The sequence below is a fragment of the Rhamphochromis longiceps genome, linkage group LG7 (genome assembly GCF_057381845.1).
Source record: "Rhamphochromis longiceps isolate RC_006_pf linkage group LG7, R_longiceps_female_GT1.1, whole genome shotgun sequence".
Classification (NCBI taxonomy): domain Eukaryota; kingdom Metazoa; phylum Chordata; class Actinopteri; order Cichliformes; family Cichlidae; genus Rhamphochromis; species Rhamphochromis longiceps.
Window position 1 is genome coordinate 49,035,157 of NC_140563.1, and position 17,195 is coordinate 49,052,351.

Consider the following 17,195-nt stretch of genomic DNA (forward strand, 5'->3'; position numbering starts at 1 on the left):
TCCCACGTTGCTTGTCTGTGTTTATTGTGCTATGGTGTGTTGATATCTGTGCATTCCTGTATTATCCTTTTGTGTTACACATTTCGATGTTTTTTTCCTCGCTACCTAGCCTGACCTGTCTCCCCAATGTGATGTTTGTGTATTGTATGTACGGTCGGCAAGGTCTGTCATCTCGGTTGTGGGCAAAAGACCTGCAACTGACAAATAAAGGCTATCTCATCATCATCATCATCATCATCAAAAAAACAAACATAAGACTGGGAAACATTAACATGCAGTCACCACCAGGTGTCATGCTCCTGCCTGAACACTGTAATAGCAGTTAGTAACTTATGGCAAAAGGGGAAGGGTACAGCCTTGCAAAAGTTCACAAATAACCCACCAACCTGAAATTTCTCATTTTTATATTACCCTCTGTAAGCTGGTTAATGTTTTATTAAGCACATGATTTAAACCTGTTTTCTTTCTTTACTTTCCCCCCCTTTTTGTTGTTGTTCTTGTTACTGCCACAGATGTGTGGATGTCCACACATTCTAACGCTGTTTAACTGAAGCGTTTTTACAGCTCATTGTAAAACCTGAATACTACTGTTCTTGGAACTGGTGGGTGGAGGCTCATGCTGCATGACAACAGGGTTCACGATTGTTATGTCGACACATTTTTAAAGCTTGCCCAATGAAGTTAACCCATGCAAAAACAACAGCATATAGGGATTTCTAGTATCATGCCTGCATCCTCTCACTTAGATAGTTTCTCTGATCTTTGATTTTAGAGTGCCAGGAGGTAAAGTAGACCTATCCTAAACATTTGGATACATTTATATATGGCTCTTTTTTTTAAGTGCAGCCTGCTAATTTCTGAAACAGATAATAAATCACGTTTTGTAGGCTATTATGTCCAACTTTCAACAATAAAAGTGTGATATTATATTATAAGTAATAACAACAGAATAATTAGGTCACAAAGAGACACAAGGGCAGCTTTTACAAGAGGGGAATAGTCAACAGGGGTAATTTACACCTGACCTGACTTTTCATTATATGTTAATTTTCTACCCATCCAGCTGGCTATGCTATTTATTCTGATTACTGCTTGCCTTTCATGTAGCATCGATGTGGTGAAGTAGCTACTCCAATTTCGTTGTACTATTGTATAAAGTGTGACTGTGCAATGACAATAAAGAGTTAAAGTTAATATATACTGAGTAAAACAATACCAGTGGTTGAATATATTTCAAACTGACTACAGCATGTGTCATGACTACCTGTAAGCTCCACCTATTAAAGGCACAGGCAAACAAAAGGTACGTAAAGCGGTTTGTTTACTTTTACCCATCCCTGGTCGATCACCTCAGAAAGCCACACTCTGACAACCGATTGGTTCGCGGTGCACTCTTTCCCCCAATCACCGAGCCTCTCTAGCTCCGCCCGCCACATCACTAGCATGGCGGCACGTAGAGCAGGAATTCCGCCTATGCGACGATGACAGCGTCGCTGAAGAGATAACAGCAGTAATGACTGTTGTACGATAGTGCAGGTCTGTTGCCCAGCAACATAAACCCCAGTTACTCTAAGGGTCAGCTAACCTGGTGCGAGCGGCTGGGCAGCAGCAGCCTCTCTGACAGACTTGACAAGACTGCGGATGAAGCCAAGTTTGTGCCCTGATGCTCTGAGCTGGACCGGTGCCTTTACTCCGCTTCAAGTCCTCGTCTGGAAGCTCATTCCTGCCGAATTGTTCTAGAAAGATGGATCTTCTCAGTGTGCTGCATTTCGACGAACTTTCTCATGGACTGGCAAACTTGTCCATGTTTCCTTTCTTTGACATGGCGCATTATATCGTCTCTGTCATGGCTCTGAGGGAGCAGCCAGGTGAGTGTTTACGGGACGTTGACGATTCTAGTTCCTGCCAAGTTTACTCTGTGAAGTGGCTTTTTTCTTTCTGTTAACTTTGTTTGGCTGAAGTTTGTAATATCAGGCCTCCAGCCATCCTGTTTAAAGTTTACCTGACTGCGTGGCACGTCGGTGGGGAATGGGGCTGTTTCGAAAAAGGAAAAGTTTTCCAGGTTCTTCACATTGAAAACAACGCACAAATAGCCCGCACGTGCTGCTTAAATGTGTTTATATAGCCTCGTTTCATAGGACTCATAAAACATTTACGATGTCATGTGCTTATTTGCATATTTCCTAGCTGAAGTGGTTCTTAATATGTCACTGGGTTCAGATCTGAGCCACTTAGTCTAATTTTTTAAAGTGCTTCTTTGCTGTTTTTACTGGTAATATTTCACATTAAACTAAATAGTATTTTGTTATGCAAAATCAGACACGCTGTAGGCATCCGCTTTGCTTCTGCAAAGTTGCAAGCGTTTTTACAGATTATAAATTATTTATCAGTATTGTAAAACATAACAGCTGTTAATTTGTGGGTTAATTGGCACGCAGCATAATCTGAACCTTAATTGGATAAGTTTGCATATAAATAGTGCTGCCACATATAGAAGTGCACTGCATCCAATTGAATTGATAAATTATGCAGTTAATAAATTAAAAAATTGCTATGGCTGAATTACTGGACCTTACTATTAACTTCTTTACATAGACTGATTGTTTTGGGCCAGACCAGGTGATGAGTTTGAACCATATCATGGTATGTTGTTCAGAAAATGCACAGATTAATGAATTCAAGCAAACTATAGCCAGAAGCATAATCAAACTCAGAACAGTCCGAGTTAGGCATGTGAAGAGCTTTGTTCAGTTTAAGTATTCAGATCTGTTAAGTTTAAGTAGTAATACTAATGGATAAATTCCACTCAAATAAACAAGGTCCTGCATTCAAAGGGACTGTCCAATCAGCTAACTTTACTGTCAGTGGCCTTTGCTGTTAGCAAGGGTGGAGCTACTTCATATTGTGTGGTCTTTTAATCTATGGACCCATATGCTGACTGAACATCAGCAACAGCCATTATCAGTCTTTCTGGCAAATATCAGCCTATTAGCACAAAGCTAATGTTCACAAATAGAGGCCTGTTTATATGCTGCGTCACATCAGCTTTTCATTGATTTTCAGCTACTTGCTTTAATGAGTACACTTGTTTTTCTAGATAATGAAGATTTCTTAGTTTCTGTCAAAAATCAATGATAAAAAATATTGGTATCAACTCAGAATTTCACAGTACGTCCACCCCTTTACCTGCTGGTTACCTCTCACTTTACCATACTCATTTAGCATACTGGTGTTCTGCGGATGCTTTGCAGCGCATATTCAGAGGATTTTAAACACAGCACAAAAGATTACTGGCTTTCCTTTTCCCTCACTGGAAGAGATTGCAAAAGCGAGATATATTTCAAGAAGCCTTAAAAATGAATAGGGACTCTTTTTCACCCTGGACCCTTGCTGTTTGACCTGTTGCCCTCTGGTAGACACTACAGAGTCATCAAAACAAGGGTAAACAGATTGCAGAGTGGTTTTTAGCCTAGTGCAATCATGGCTGTAAATCAAACATTTATTGCGGTGCATCATGGTACTTTTTATTTAACCCTTGACACCTTTATATTCATAATTATTTATTACCTTCTGCACCGTGAGAACAACTCTGTTTGATGGTGTGATTGGTTTGTTTTCATACTGTGTGATATTTTTTTTGAGGAACTTGGAAAAGTGGCAACTTACTTTTGGTGTTGGAGCCTCATGAGTCATTACTTGTTTATCTCAGGAAAGCAAAAGCAATTAAGCTCTCCCCACAGCCTCAGTATAAACCTTTTAGTTCTGTCGTCTGCAGTCTGTCATTGTAGCAGTAGTTAGAGATCATCGTCACAAAAGTTTAAAAGCCCAATGCTTTATCTGTGTCACAGCCTATTGTATGAGCTAAGACCAAGGTTGGACACGAGCCATGTTATGTCACCAAGATAGTGGCTATGGAGACAGGTGGACTTTAACTGCACAGAGAGTTGACTCAAGCACGTGGACAGTCCATTGTAGTCCCCCTGCTGTAGGTCTACGGGCTATTTTTGAACTTGCCTTGCAAAGCATCTGAGCTACTGTGACCTTTTTAACCCTGTGTCCTCTACTCCGGTCTGTTTGTCTCTGGCTGGCCGAAAGAATCACAGGGAGCGACAGTGTTGACAACACCGTTTGCAAAATTCTCATGTCGGTCGTTGCTTGTTCGCTCACTTCATGTTAGTTTGGTGACAATCAGTGACTTGCTTAACAAACAAACAAAAGGTCACTGAGAGAATGGCCGAGAGCAGATTTAAATCTCTGGGTCATTTAAAAAGAAACAGTAAACTCTGTCAAGGCAGAAAAAAAAACAGAGGGCCCCCCAAAAAGGAAAGGAATGCCATAAACCATTCAACCCTCCTTCGCTAGTCTCTTTCCTCTTTTCTCTTTCCTCTATGTCAAATCCACCTTCGTGCTGTGCAGTGGTGGGGCGGCTCCAGATGTTCTCAACCGTTAGCAAGAAGAAAAACAAGTTTCAGTTCAGCTTAATTGCACGTTAGACACACATATTGTACAAACGAGTATTTTGAAGGCGCTTGTCTGTTCTACCCCCTGTGTTTATGCCATTACGGAGTTATTTTAAGCTCCTTTATAAACACTGCTGAGAGTGGAGTGTGAGGAAAACGGAAGGACGGGGACAAGGAAGGAGAGCAGTGGTTATATGTCAATCAGTGGGCCTCTCTTTAAGCCAGAGACAAGCAGAGGTGTTTTTTTTTTTTTTTGGGTATTTAAAGCTAGCTATAATTATGCTGTCCACAGAGGGAGGAAGAAGAAGACTTGTAGATTTGCATATTAAGAGGAATGAAAAAAACAGTTTCCGTGTTAGATAATGCTGTGTTTGGTCTGTATATTTGTTAGATGTTATCCTGGTTAAAACGGAAAGACTTTTGTTAGACTGCTGCTGCGGAACAGGTGAACTGCAAGAGAGAAAAGAAGGAAGGAAGACATCTGCATTTCTCAAATTTGACTTGTAAATCCACTTCCTTCCAATGCAAAACCAGAGGAAGGCATTTTGCATGTCAGAGCACTCTAAGCAGTGCATTTATATTTCAGCGGAAATGGTATTTTTTTTCTGTTGTTTGCTTCTTCATCGACCTTTAGATGTCATAATGTTTTATGAATTGATCTCCCTCCATCTTTAATCTCTCTGCGACCCATCGGGAACACACACTGACTACAGCAGTTTGCTTTGCTGTGGAGCTAAAGGTGATGACAGTGCAACAGTGTTTACTGTGTAAGCAGTGTGGTGCATTGGTAAACTCTGCACTGTAACAACCACAACAACAAAAAGCAGTGTCGAGGGTTTAGGCTGGGGGCTATCACAGAGAACAGGATGTAAATAACTGTCACGATGTCAGACTTTTTTTTTTTAAATTGCTGTTCCCCACTGAGATTTTTATTTACCCTCCCCAGCATCGTTTTAACCACATGAGGTGTGTTACATAAGATTTCTTGAGCGCAATCATGGAAAAAAGAAATCATAGTATTACACAGTGATGGCTGAAATCTGCTGACACTGAGCTGCAGCCACTTTATAGTGTATTCCTCACTCCATTTGTTTATTTGTCTGTGGCATGCTGGAACCCACACTTAGTTGTGAGGAAAAGTGAAGTTAACATACCTTTTTCCATCTGTTTTCTAATGCATGTGACTTTAACATGTTTAAGCATAAGATTACAACTGTGGTCAAAAATTTACATCCACTCATTGTGGGCACAAATGTCATTGTAATTTAGATTTATCTATTCCGAAACCAGCTCTGATTTGTGTTTAGAATCGTTGTTCTGTTGGAACACCCAATTGTGTCAAAGTTACAAGTTAAAGAATGTGAAGGTTATCCTTCTGTTCCATTATTCCAACCACTTTATGAAATGTACCAGTACCACTTGACTACCAGTACCACAGCCCAGAGTATGATGCTACTACAACCATGCTTGACAGCAGGTATGTTGTTCTTTTCACTCACAATTATTTCTCCAATCATACATCTTGTCATTGTGGCCAAAAAGCTCAATCTTTCTCCAGAACACATTTGGCTCATCAATGTGGGAAGCTGCAAATTTCAGTCAAGCTGAAAGGTTTCAGTTTTGTTGCCAAGGTTTCTTTCTTGGTCAGCATCCTCTCAGTTTATGGTGATGTAAAACTCACTTTGCAGTGATGCTGGTATTCCAGCAGTTTCCAGTTCATGGCAGGCTTCAGCCTCTGTGTTCATGTATTGTTCCCGAGCATCCTAACTAATTTCCTCCCATCTGAGGCTGACAGTTTGCGTCTTCTTTCAGACCTTGGCAAACTGGTGACGCATCTGAGCGACCGGATGACCATCCTGCAATCTGTAGTTTTTTTAGAAATGGTCCATAAAGATTCTTGAATGGCCTTCTATACTAAAAAGCTGGGGCTGTGCCAAGGAAAACAAGTCATTCATTAAAGTCATACATCTGTGTACCTGCTTGTTTTTTGTGACCACAAAACTAGTCAGAGGAGACAGTCCACCAACTATGCATCAGCCCAGGCAGTGGACCTCAAATAAGTATAATAGGATTGATCACTCGGCCGTCTGGTCTCCAGCTGTCTGTGTTTGCAACGGAGTATAATTTCAGTTTTATACAAAGACATATCAGTGAATAAGCTCCTTTAGTACTGGCTGCTTACCTGTTGTATCTTTATGCCAGGTGCGTTTCTATTCGTATATGTGATATCTCAGTGCAGGAGGAAGTCCAGGTGAAATTTAAAACTTACTGTATTCAGTGTTGAGTTTTACCCGTGACTCATGCAAGCAATTAGTGAGATGCTATCCTGCATTTACTAACAGGTTCATGTGTCTGCTACCAGACACATCAGCTTTCACATTTTCCTCCACTGCAAATTGTCTCATGTAGAAACTTTGAACTCATTTTAAAGTTTTTTTTTTTTTCTTTCTAAGGAACTGCCACTCTATAGAAAGTTAAACAGTGAACAACTCAGACGTGAGGCCGAGGGAGGCTACATAGGAAGCAGCTTTAAATCCTCCTGGTTTACCAATCTCACTCCAAGAGTCTTTAATCTTTCTGTAATCCCCAGATTACCATTTTGGTCCTGTGTTTGGCCACACTGACTAAGGGCAGGTAACACAAGGACTGACTAAGAGCTACCTGTCTTAATTTCAAAACATATGTATATTCCTTGGCAGCATTAATTTTGGTTGAGGCAGACAAGGCATTGCAGGATTGTATTAGAGTATGTCAGAAAAAGTACTGCATGAAATGTGTGTATCTCATTGATATTGTAGCATAAAAACATATTAGCAGTTCAGGCCACCCATGATGAAGTCCACCTTTTAAAAGAGAGATCTAATGACATCAGTGCCTACACTGATTGCTACACTACTTAAGTTTAGCTCTCCACGCCACAACAGTGGATTTAAAAAAACAAGACAAACAAACAGTCAAGGTATGATTGAAGTGTACACTTGCAGCTTTAATTCAAGGGGTTTTAACAAACGTAGTGTATTAACACTTTAGGAATTACAGCCTTTTTATACAGCCTCCTATTTTCAGAAACTCAAAAGTAAATTGACAGTTGACTGACAAGTAGTTTCATGGCCAGGTGAGGCCTGTTCACTTTATTATTTCATGTCAAATTAAGGTAATGAATGAAATGGAATGGATTCCAAGTATTCAACTTGCATTTGGTATTGCTTCACTGAAACTCTCAATAATAGGTCCCAAGAAATGGTGACACAAGTAAAGGAGCCCATTATTAGACTGAAAGACCAAAATAAACCTATTAGAGAGATAACATTAGGAGTGGCCAAATCAGTAATCTGTGACTCCTTCTTTCCTCCTAAGAAAATTCCCCACATAGCATCTATACAAGTCCATAGTAGTATCGAGGAAGCAGGCGTATCATTGTTGTTTAAGTCGACAGTATAGAGACGCCCTCATGAATGTAAATGGAGAAGGTTTACAACAAGGTTACTGTGGTTGGCACAGAACATGGAACAGGAAGTTCTTTCAGATGTTTTCTAGACTTAGCTAGAAAACATCTGAAAGAGGCTGTACATGTCTCAAAGAATTGTTTTGACAGATGAAACCAAGATGAACTTGTACCAGAATGATAGGAGGAGGAAAAAGAATGAGAAGGGGAGAAACAGCCCTTGATCTGAAGCATACACGTCATCTGTCAAAGTTATGGCATGTATTTCAACCAGTGGTTGATGATGTGACTGCTGATAGAAATAGCAGGATAAATTCTGAAGTCCACAGGGCTATACTCGCCGCTCACATTTAACCAAATGCTGCAAATATCAGCTCTTCACTTCATTTAATGGATAATGAGGCAAAGCATACCACAAGAGAAGCCCAAGAATTTTTCAAGGTAAAGAATTGTGATTCTTCAAGGCTAAGCCAGTCACCTGACCTCAGCCTAATAGAGCAGCTTTTCAATGATTAAATACAAAACTGCATGGAGACAGAACCACAAACAAGCAGCAACTACAGGCCGCTGCAGTAAAGGCCGGGCACATCTAAAGGCCACTACCGCTCGAATTAAAGCTTAAATCCTGCACTTGAATCATATTGATTGTTTGATTTTAAAATCCGCTGGTATAACAACATCTACACCTGAAGGTCTTAATAGAAAGCAGCTTCCTTGCTAATTCATGCTTAACAGTCCATTTTGTCTTTTGAGTCTTGGCCGATCCTGTCATGTAGATGTTGTGTAAATGGTTTCAGTCACTCATACTGCAGCTGTGATTGACAAATAGACTGAACAAAGAAAAGGAGCTATCTGTGAACCTCAAACAATGTCTATGAAAGAGTATCAAACTCCATTATGTTCCAGTTATCTGTTATCTTCAAATTGAACTGGTTTATGTATCAAGTTAAGCCCAGTGTAAACGACATCTTACTCATTCACAGTGCTAGTCTCTTTATTCTAAGAACCTGCCCAATAATAGTGATCATTTATGTTTATTGTTCTTTATTATCCATTTTTGCTGTTGTGCAGGAGCTCTCGAGGTGTCCAGAGTCAGCCCCTTAGCCTGCTGGTTCAGCTCCATGCTCTTCTGTTTTGGGGGAGCGGTGCTGTCGGGGATCATGCTGGCAGAGCCACCAGTCGCTCCTTTGTCCAACAGCACCGGTGTTCTCCTTGCTTCAGTCATATGGTAAATATCTGATGGTTGAAATATCTAAAGCTGGAAAAATAAGGTGTGTAGATTGTAGTAAAGAAAGAGGCAGAGGGGTTTGAATTAGTGAATAATAGATAAATAAAGTCATTATCCAAGTTTTCCAAATGTGGAAGAAATAGAGACGTTTTCAAAGAGTGTATGTATCTAAATAAGTCTTTGGCCCCCTCTGCTGGTGGCTTGTATTATTACACCTGTCTCACAAACAATTTACAACACCCCCTGCTGGTGAATGTAGGTACTTGACAAAGACCTGAGGGTAATGCTGTCAAAATCACCTTGAGCCTTGTTTAGTGGCCATGTCATTGAAATGTGCATGTGTCCACGTGTTAAATGAGCCTTGTGTGTCTCTATTAGGTACTTGGTGTTTTACTGCCCCATGGACCTGGTGTATGCATGTGCATCGCCGCTGCCCCTCAGACTGGTGCTGTCAGGGATGAAGGAAGTGACGAGGACGTGGAAGGTCCTTGGAGGGGTGACTCAGGCTCACAGCAAATACAAGGACGGCCTTCTTGTTATGATTGCCATCGGATGGGCTAGAGGTCAGTAGGTATGAGTGTGACGGGGCTTCTTTTTTTTTTTTGCATGTTAGGGCTTTCAAGTAACCATAAAATATTTGAATATTTAACACACACATTTTACATATTAATGCGTAGCAACCATATATCTCTTTACTCTCCCTACCAGGTGCTGGAGGTGGTCTGATAAGTAATTTTGAGCAGCTTGTTCGAGGAGTGTGGAAACCAGAGACAAATGAGCTCCTCAAAATGTCTTAGTAAGCCTCACACAGACTCTCGAATATCGATTTTATGATATTTTTGTGGTCATAAAATGTAATTTTTAATGCACATTAAGTATATTGTCCTATCTTGACTGTAATTTGTTATATTAATGCTATACTATATACCAGGCAAGCAATTTTTTTTTTTTTTCCATGGTCCCTTGTAGCTTTTCAACAAGTCATACAGAAATTAAAGTGGCATCAATCCCTCTCACTTTACCCGCAGTAATAACATAAACATGAGCATAAACATGAGGGTAATTTCCAGACTTTCCACACTATTCAACCATGCTGAAGATGCAGTTTATGCAACTGGAAGCCTGACACATCTAAAGTTAACAACATGCCCTGGTTTATTTGTGCATACAAGATGTGATTTATTTCAGTTGTATGTATATACTTATCTTCTATTTTTCAGTTTTTGTTAGGATTTATCTTTTTTCTCTGCTTTTCTCTTTAGTCCCACAAAGATTACCCTGATCGGGGCGGTGTTGTTCGCTCTGCAGCAGACACACTACCTGCCTCTCCAGAAGCACCACCTGATGTTCATTTACACCGTCTTTATTGTTGTCAACAAGGTCAGTCTGGTGCCAAACCTGGACTCCAAACCTGAACCTATGAGTAGGCTATAACTCAAGATTGTAGTAATTTGGAAAATTCCAAAGAAAGGAGGTCTATTTTTGATCAGTTTAGCTTGACTACTTGCAGCAAAAGAAATGAATAAATGCCACTCTTGTTATTAAGTTAAAACTTGGGTATAGCAAAGGTTTTAGTGCCACAGCTTCCTCCCAAATCGGTGCTATCGTGTCTTCTAAATGACCTTTCTCGCTCTGCTTTTTTTGAAGTTTTCGCCGTGGTGACTCACATTAGTACGGTATTACCCGTAGGGCTGGGGCTTTTGCATCATTTTCATCAGCTTGCATCATCCACTTTTCTCTACTCTGGGAAACTTGTGCTCTTGACTGAGACACAGATAAATCTAAGACGTCTTCTTTCAACTCTCATTCTGTTAGCTCCCTCTGACTCTGATCTGTCAAATTAACAGCAAACAGTTTCATCACGTTTAAGAGCTGTGTCCAGGCCTGCTGTTTGTTATTTTGGGTTCTCGGTGTTGCGGATGTTCGCTTTTATTCCCAAATGAAAAGTAAATGCTCATAAATTTACTTTGTGTGAGATGGACTACAGTTGTTCAGCTTTCTATGAAAGGTGACAATTTGTTGTCTATAATAAGCTGAAATCTTTTCTTTCTTCTTATTTGCTTTTTGATTTGACCTCATTGGTGCAACGCTGCAGTCACGAGCAGTGGTCAGAGACCACACCAGCATTGTTGTGACTGTGTGATGAACTTGCTAGCTTGTTATCTTTTGAAATGGTTACTTTGAAGATGGGGATCAGTTCTGCTGCGACCGCTTGCACTCAGTTGCCATCTTCAAAGTGGCTTTGGTGCGGTAATACCTAACTTGACCTCATAATTTTGAAACAGAAGTTAAAACACCTTCATAAATATGTGCTCTGCAACATTGGTTTTATATATGAATATAACCAGCATGCAATGACAGATCATAGACAGGTTATGCTCATCGGGGCTGCTGAGCGTAACTGGACCAACTCAGCTTCTAAATTAGACGGCAGCTGTTTGCAAACCTTGTCTCAGAGTGATTGCAGTCACTATCAGTCAGACTACAGTTGGAGGACATGTGCAATCAGCTTGCAAATTGATCACTCACATGTGCGCCTTTCCCACTAACACCCACTCAGCTTGGCTCAACGTGGTTTTCATTTACAATTAAGTGCCACCTCAATGTGGGTGGGGTTGTTAGAACAAGGCAGCCCAAATTTCCTGTAACGTTATTTGTATGATGCAAACACGACACAACAATGAAGGGCATTGAGGCGATGGTATACCTACCGCTAAACCGATGTTACAGGTACGCAGTAGGTCATTGGACCACGATGTTGGTTTGTGTGTGGGCATTTCCTTCGTTGTCAGGTCACTTGGACACCAGGCTGAGTAGGTATTTAAAAAAAAAAAAGAAGTATCTGGTACCAGGCACTACTACCTAATGGGAAACCCCAAGACTGAGTTAAGCCAAGTAGGTACAAGTGAAAAAGAGGCTAAGGTCACCGCTACTACTTGCAGTCAGTCTCTGACAGCAAAGGAAATCAATATTTATACATATGTTTAAAAATGTGTATACATGTGGGCTTTTGATCTCTATATTTGCCAACTAGTAACGCCCTGTTACTAGTTGGTGTGCCTATTGGGTGATGCAGAAATTAACACTGTTTCTTGATATGAGACCAAGGCGGAGACACATGACAGTAATGGGGGAGCATTTGTAAATAGGAGGTTTGTGTAATGATGCCGATTGGCATATCTGTCCCACACTAGATATGTCAATCCATCCATTATGGCAAGCTCTGAAAATACAGGAGCAACCGAGAGTACCAAGCTAGCCGGGGAGCATAGAGAAGTTCCTGCTGTGGCTGAGGGAACTATAAGAGCAAGGTTTCAAGTAAAGCGATAGAAGTAGCCATGTGATCCATTCATTATTTTAAAAAATGGTCATTATAGCTGATTTCAGGACATCTGCTCTGTTGAAGGACAATTTATTCTCTCCCAAATGTCATTAAATGTCTCATCCTTTTCTAAATTTTTCACACATGTATTGACGCATGTATGTTTTGCTCTGTAGTCAAGGATGATGCTGACGGGCTCCTCCACCTCACCCTTTGCCACCATCGAGTCAGCCCTCTATAAGACCCTCTTCGCTGGCTACTCGCCTTATGCCGCCCTCACCAGTGAGGTGAAGAGCGCTTGCATCGATAATAGCAGCATGAACAAGACAACCACCGCCACCAAAGAGTCTGGTGAGAATGGATCGTCGGGGCAGCAAACCCCAACTTCTCCAGCCACGGGACAGAGCAGCTCGCTCGAAGCCAAAGAGGAGTCACCGAACGCCGCGGCAACAAACTGCAAAAAGACCAACTAGTCAGCCTTCGCCCTGTAGCGCCTTTTCACCTCTAAGCAGGGCTGGAGTCATTTATGATTCACACATTTCAAGTCAGGAGTTCACTTTAACTTTATTTTTCCATTTTGTCTTTTGTGCAGGGACACGCTTATTGTTCTTCAGGCTAAAAGGCCATGTTTCTTTTTCTCTAAACGATTTCTTTTGCATTTCTTAGAAAGTGATTTCAAGCTGGCTGCTGAAAAGGAATTTCAATAAAAGCCAACTCCAGCAAAAGCCCTGCACCTTATATTCTGGGATAATCACCACATCCTTAAAGTACTGTAATGCTTTTCCTGCTGTTGGATATGAACATCAAACTATCTCTGGGCTGTAGCTTAATTTTTGAAATATATATTTATAATGGGAACAATCAATTTCAGGGGTTTTGGGGACCAGTGCTGTGCACCTGCTGATCTACGAATGTACTTCATTCCTCTCTGTATATATTCTGCTTCGTGTAAATGCTAAATTTCTTACTCTGAAGTGGTTACATTTTTTTAAGGAAAAAAGAAAAGAAATTCTATTCTATGAGATCCAGAGATTTTATTTTATTTATACATAATGATTTCACTCTTGAATGTGTAACATTTTGAAATGGAGGACCGTTTTATTCAGTCACTCTGGCGAATGCTTTGAATGGTGATTGAAAGCATGAGAATAAACAGGTTTGAATGCATGTGATTTCCTGCCTATGGTGTTATTGTACTGCTCAGTGAACACGAGTGCACTTGGGTTTAAATTGCCAAACATATCAGTAGTTACATTTTAAAATGTGTCTATCCTTGAAAGAATCTTCTCCTTATTAATGCAGCTCTCTTAGCTACATTTGTTCAGCTTCATGTGTCAAAGGAAAAAAAATTAATGACTACTTTTAGCTTCTTGTAAGTTGATACAAAGCAGCGCAACGTCTAGAAGTAACCTCCACTATAGGCTGAAACATTGCATCAGTTTATCATCAGCACCTGATTGATACCTCAGCCTCTTTAAAAAGCTGCTGGAGAGAGATCCCCCCACCCCCCGAAATCCCCGCCTCCCAAAGTTCTCATCTATGTAACCTCAGACAGCAAAGAACCCCCCTGTGAATACAAATTAAAAACAGAGGGTGGGTGTCAAAGAGAAAAGAGAAGCTGTTCAAAGGCGATCAAAAGCGATACTGGTTGAGATGATGTACCTGCCTTTAAAAAAACGCCTCAAGTCCACTGATGTCAGACGTGTGCGTGTCAATTACGGGCTCGTAGCTTGAGGTGTTTGTTGCAAAAAACTGCTTTGTGTTGCTTTCTGACTCTAATGGTGAACTGCGTGACCTGGAAAACGGAAAGACATGTTAATAAGCCTCTGTTATTCCCTGTGATGGCTGTTATGGTAAGAAGGCAGGTGACACGGCAACAGCTCAGAGCCTGAATGGTCCCAGACAATTCTCTTAATGAGGTCCAGACCTGTATGACCCTCCCCCCACCCACCACATTTACTCACTGAACTGAGCAGGCCCTCCTCTACTCCCAAGCCCCGACTTATTTCTCCACGACCCTTCGCACCGTTTTCTCCACCTGCCTCCATTCTGCCTCTATTTAATGTGTCAGGTGCAGGAAATTAATCCTTAAACGGTTTCCCACAGGCTGTCTTCCACACACACACACTGTGTACACATTGACCTTCATGACTCATGAACCTGAATGCGATAAGGATTCAGCGCACTATACCTCAGAAATATTTTCTTTCTAAATGCGCTACAGAAACACGATTATGTAACAAGACGCAATGTGAGGATACTGTAAGCCCAAACATTCCTATACACATTTGATTTTGAGGAACAGTCCAAGGCCACGGGGCACACACAAAGACCTAAATGTCTTTCTATTATTTCATTTTGATATAAAACAGTATGCTGAGATTTTTAGTTTTTAGGTTACTTGGCACCTTTAAATAACTCTTCACTCTTGTATTTCCTGGACTCCCCTCTTTAGAATTTATTCTTTGCTTTTTTCTTTTTTTAATGGATCTAACCTCCATCCTAACTTATAGTTACTCACACAATAGTGGATTTATAAAAAGTGTAATGGTACCACTGTAATTAACATTATAAAGACCCTTTTATTTGTAGCATGTGTCTCCAACCCCCATGAAGGCTTTATAAGCACTCAACATTACATTACAGCCTTTTGGATGAAAGGTGCAGGACGAGGTAGTGAACACTTGGTGGCGTGAGGAGGCGTCATCTCTGATGGCTTGATGCCTGGGAACTGACAGGTTGGCCAGCAGCTGCAGGCAAGAAAGGATAGGGACAGGAGGGAACCCTCTTTGCAGAGCCAATGGTGGCTGCTTGCATGTGAGGGTGTGTGGTCTGGTTTAGCCGTGCTTGTGAGGAACATGAGTAGATGGTTCACTAATCTTTTGGGGACATTTTGTATGCTGGGGACATTGTGGATCGACAAAAACGCTAAATCCAAAGACATCGTCTGTTGGATGACCCAAGTCTTCAAAATTATTTTCTCGGTGTTTTTAAGGTCAAATGAGATTTTCAGAGAAATGTCCTCTCATGTGTAACAAACCAGCTGACTTGCATTCACAGCATGTGTGTGTGTGTGTGTGTGTGTGTGACATGTGGAGTGGCAACAAAGGCTGAGTCCATCAAAAAAAAAAAAAGGCACAAAGAGCTTTAGGGCACAAACACTCACACACGTGCATACCTAAAAACACACACACACACAAGCACCCACCCACACAGAAACACACACTTACCAAACCCCTTCAATGTCCAGGATTCTTTGTTTTTCTTTCTTTCTCCACAGAAAATAACATAACCCACATACACACACACACAATCACAACTCTGCTGTCAGTGCGAGTGCATAGTCCAAATTTTAGTCACTTTGTTATAGGGCCTAAATACTGGGCAGGGCCTTCTTTAGCTCTCAAACATCTCTTCACGGCATGTATTCCAAAGAGACAGTCACCCTACTACAACGAAAGCGTTCCTGAAAATTGGTTGGCTGCATGTTCATGCAATGAATCTCCTGTTCCTGCACATCCCACAGGTGTGCTATTGGATTCAGATCTGGTGAGTGGAGAAGTTCCTGAAGCACACTGAACGCGTTGTTGTGTTCATTAAACTGACTCTTGCTTTGCATTTGGTGCATTTTCACAGTGGAAGTAACCAGAACTGCAGGCCATAACATAGTCAGCAACAATGTGAGCCTGTAGCATCTGATCACTGGGTGGTCCAAAGTATGCAGAGAAAACATACCAACCTCAACTATTGACACAAGGTTAGCTGGGTCCATAGATTTATATTGTTCATGTCAAATTCTGAGGCTACCATCTACATGCCTGAGTAGAAAGATTCCTCAGCCCGAGCTACCTTTTTTATTTTTTTTCATCTTCAACTGTCCAGTAAGGTTAAGCTTATTCCCACTGAAGCCTCAGATTTCTGTTTTTGGCTGACCGCAGAGGAACCCAGTGTTGTCTTTTGCTGTTGCAGCTGTGCTGCGCTGCAATGCTGTCCTGTTCACCAGAGTTTTAAAAAAAGTAGTTATCTAGAGGCTTTCTGTTAGCTGTTAGCGTCGGCCATTCTCCTGTGACTCCTCTCATCAAAAAAGTATTTCCTTCTGCAGAACTGGAGGTTTTTTTCTTTTGTTTGTTTGGTTTGACTCATTTGGTGATTGGACAGTTAAATAATTTAATAGGTATAGAGGTGTTCTAGATTTCTGAGATAGCAATTAATGGGTATTGTGCCCTACCACATTGTATGCTCTAAAATAGGTGTGAAAGTGCTAAACTTGTGCCAGCCTTTTGGCTTATGGCTGTGCACCTGCTCCGACTCGGTGGTGCCTTAATCTGTTGTTACACGCTGCAGATTGTTTGGCCTCTCAGTCTCGCACTGATATGATTGTGTTCGTGCATTTATATAGGTGCTTCATAGCAGCAAAGACATTAATTAGTTTTCACTGACATCTTCTTTCTCTTGGGATTTTCCTTCTTAAGCAATCAAAGTCAGAGTTCTTAAAACCAAAGTTTTAAAGACAAATTACTCGGCGGGTGATGCAATCAAACTCATTATCTCTTCAGATGAGATGAGATGAAAGTAGGGAGAGAAGTGTTTGGGACCACACAGGAAAAGACTCAGGGAAAGAAAGAGAAAGGCATATAGAAGGCAAGAAATTAATAAGTAAAGAAGGAGGAAGATGTGTGGACTGTATAGAAATGAGGCGTCACATCATGAGATCTCTTTTTTTCTGCTTCTCTCTCTCTC

The 17,195-nt window shown here is 41.0% G+C and overlaps 1 protein-coding gene across 1 annotated transcript; it reads left to right on the forward strand.

Annotated features, from left to right (window-relative positions):
• The first annotated feature begins 1,432 nt into the window (after window positions 1-1,432).
• On the forward strand, window positions 1,433-13,627 carry tmem38b (transmembrane protein 38B). The gene is made up of 6 exons (XM_085414023.1): window positions 1,433-1,868; window positions 8,977-9,133; window positions 9,512-9,696; window positions 9,842-9,929; window positions 10,396-10,513; window positions 12,632-13,627. Exons 1-6 carry the CDS (start codon window positions 1,745-1,747, stop codon window positions 12,926-12,928), a joined length of 969 nt encoding a protein of 322 aa, XP_085270149.1. The 5' UTR covers window positions 1,433-1,744; the 3' UTR covers window positions 12,929-13,627.
• The last annotated feature ends 3,568 nt before the right edge of the window (window positions 13,628-17,195 follow it).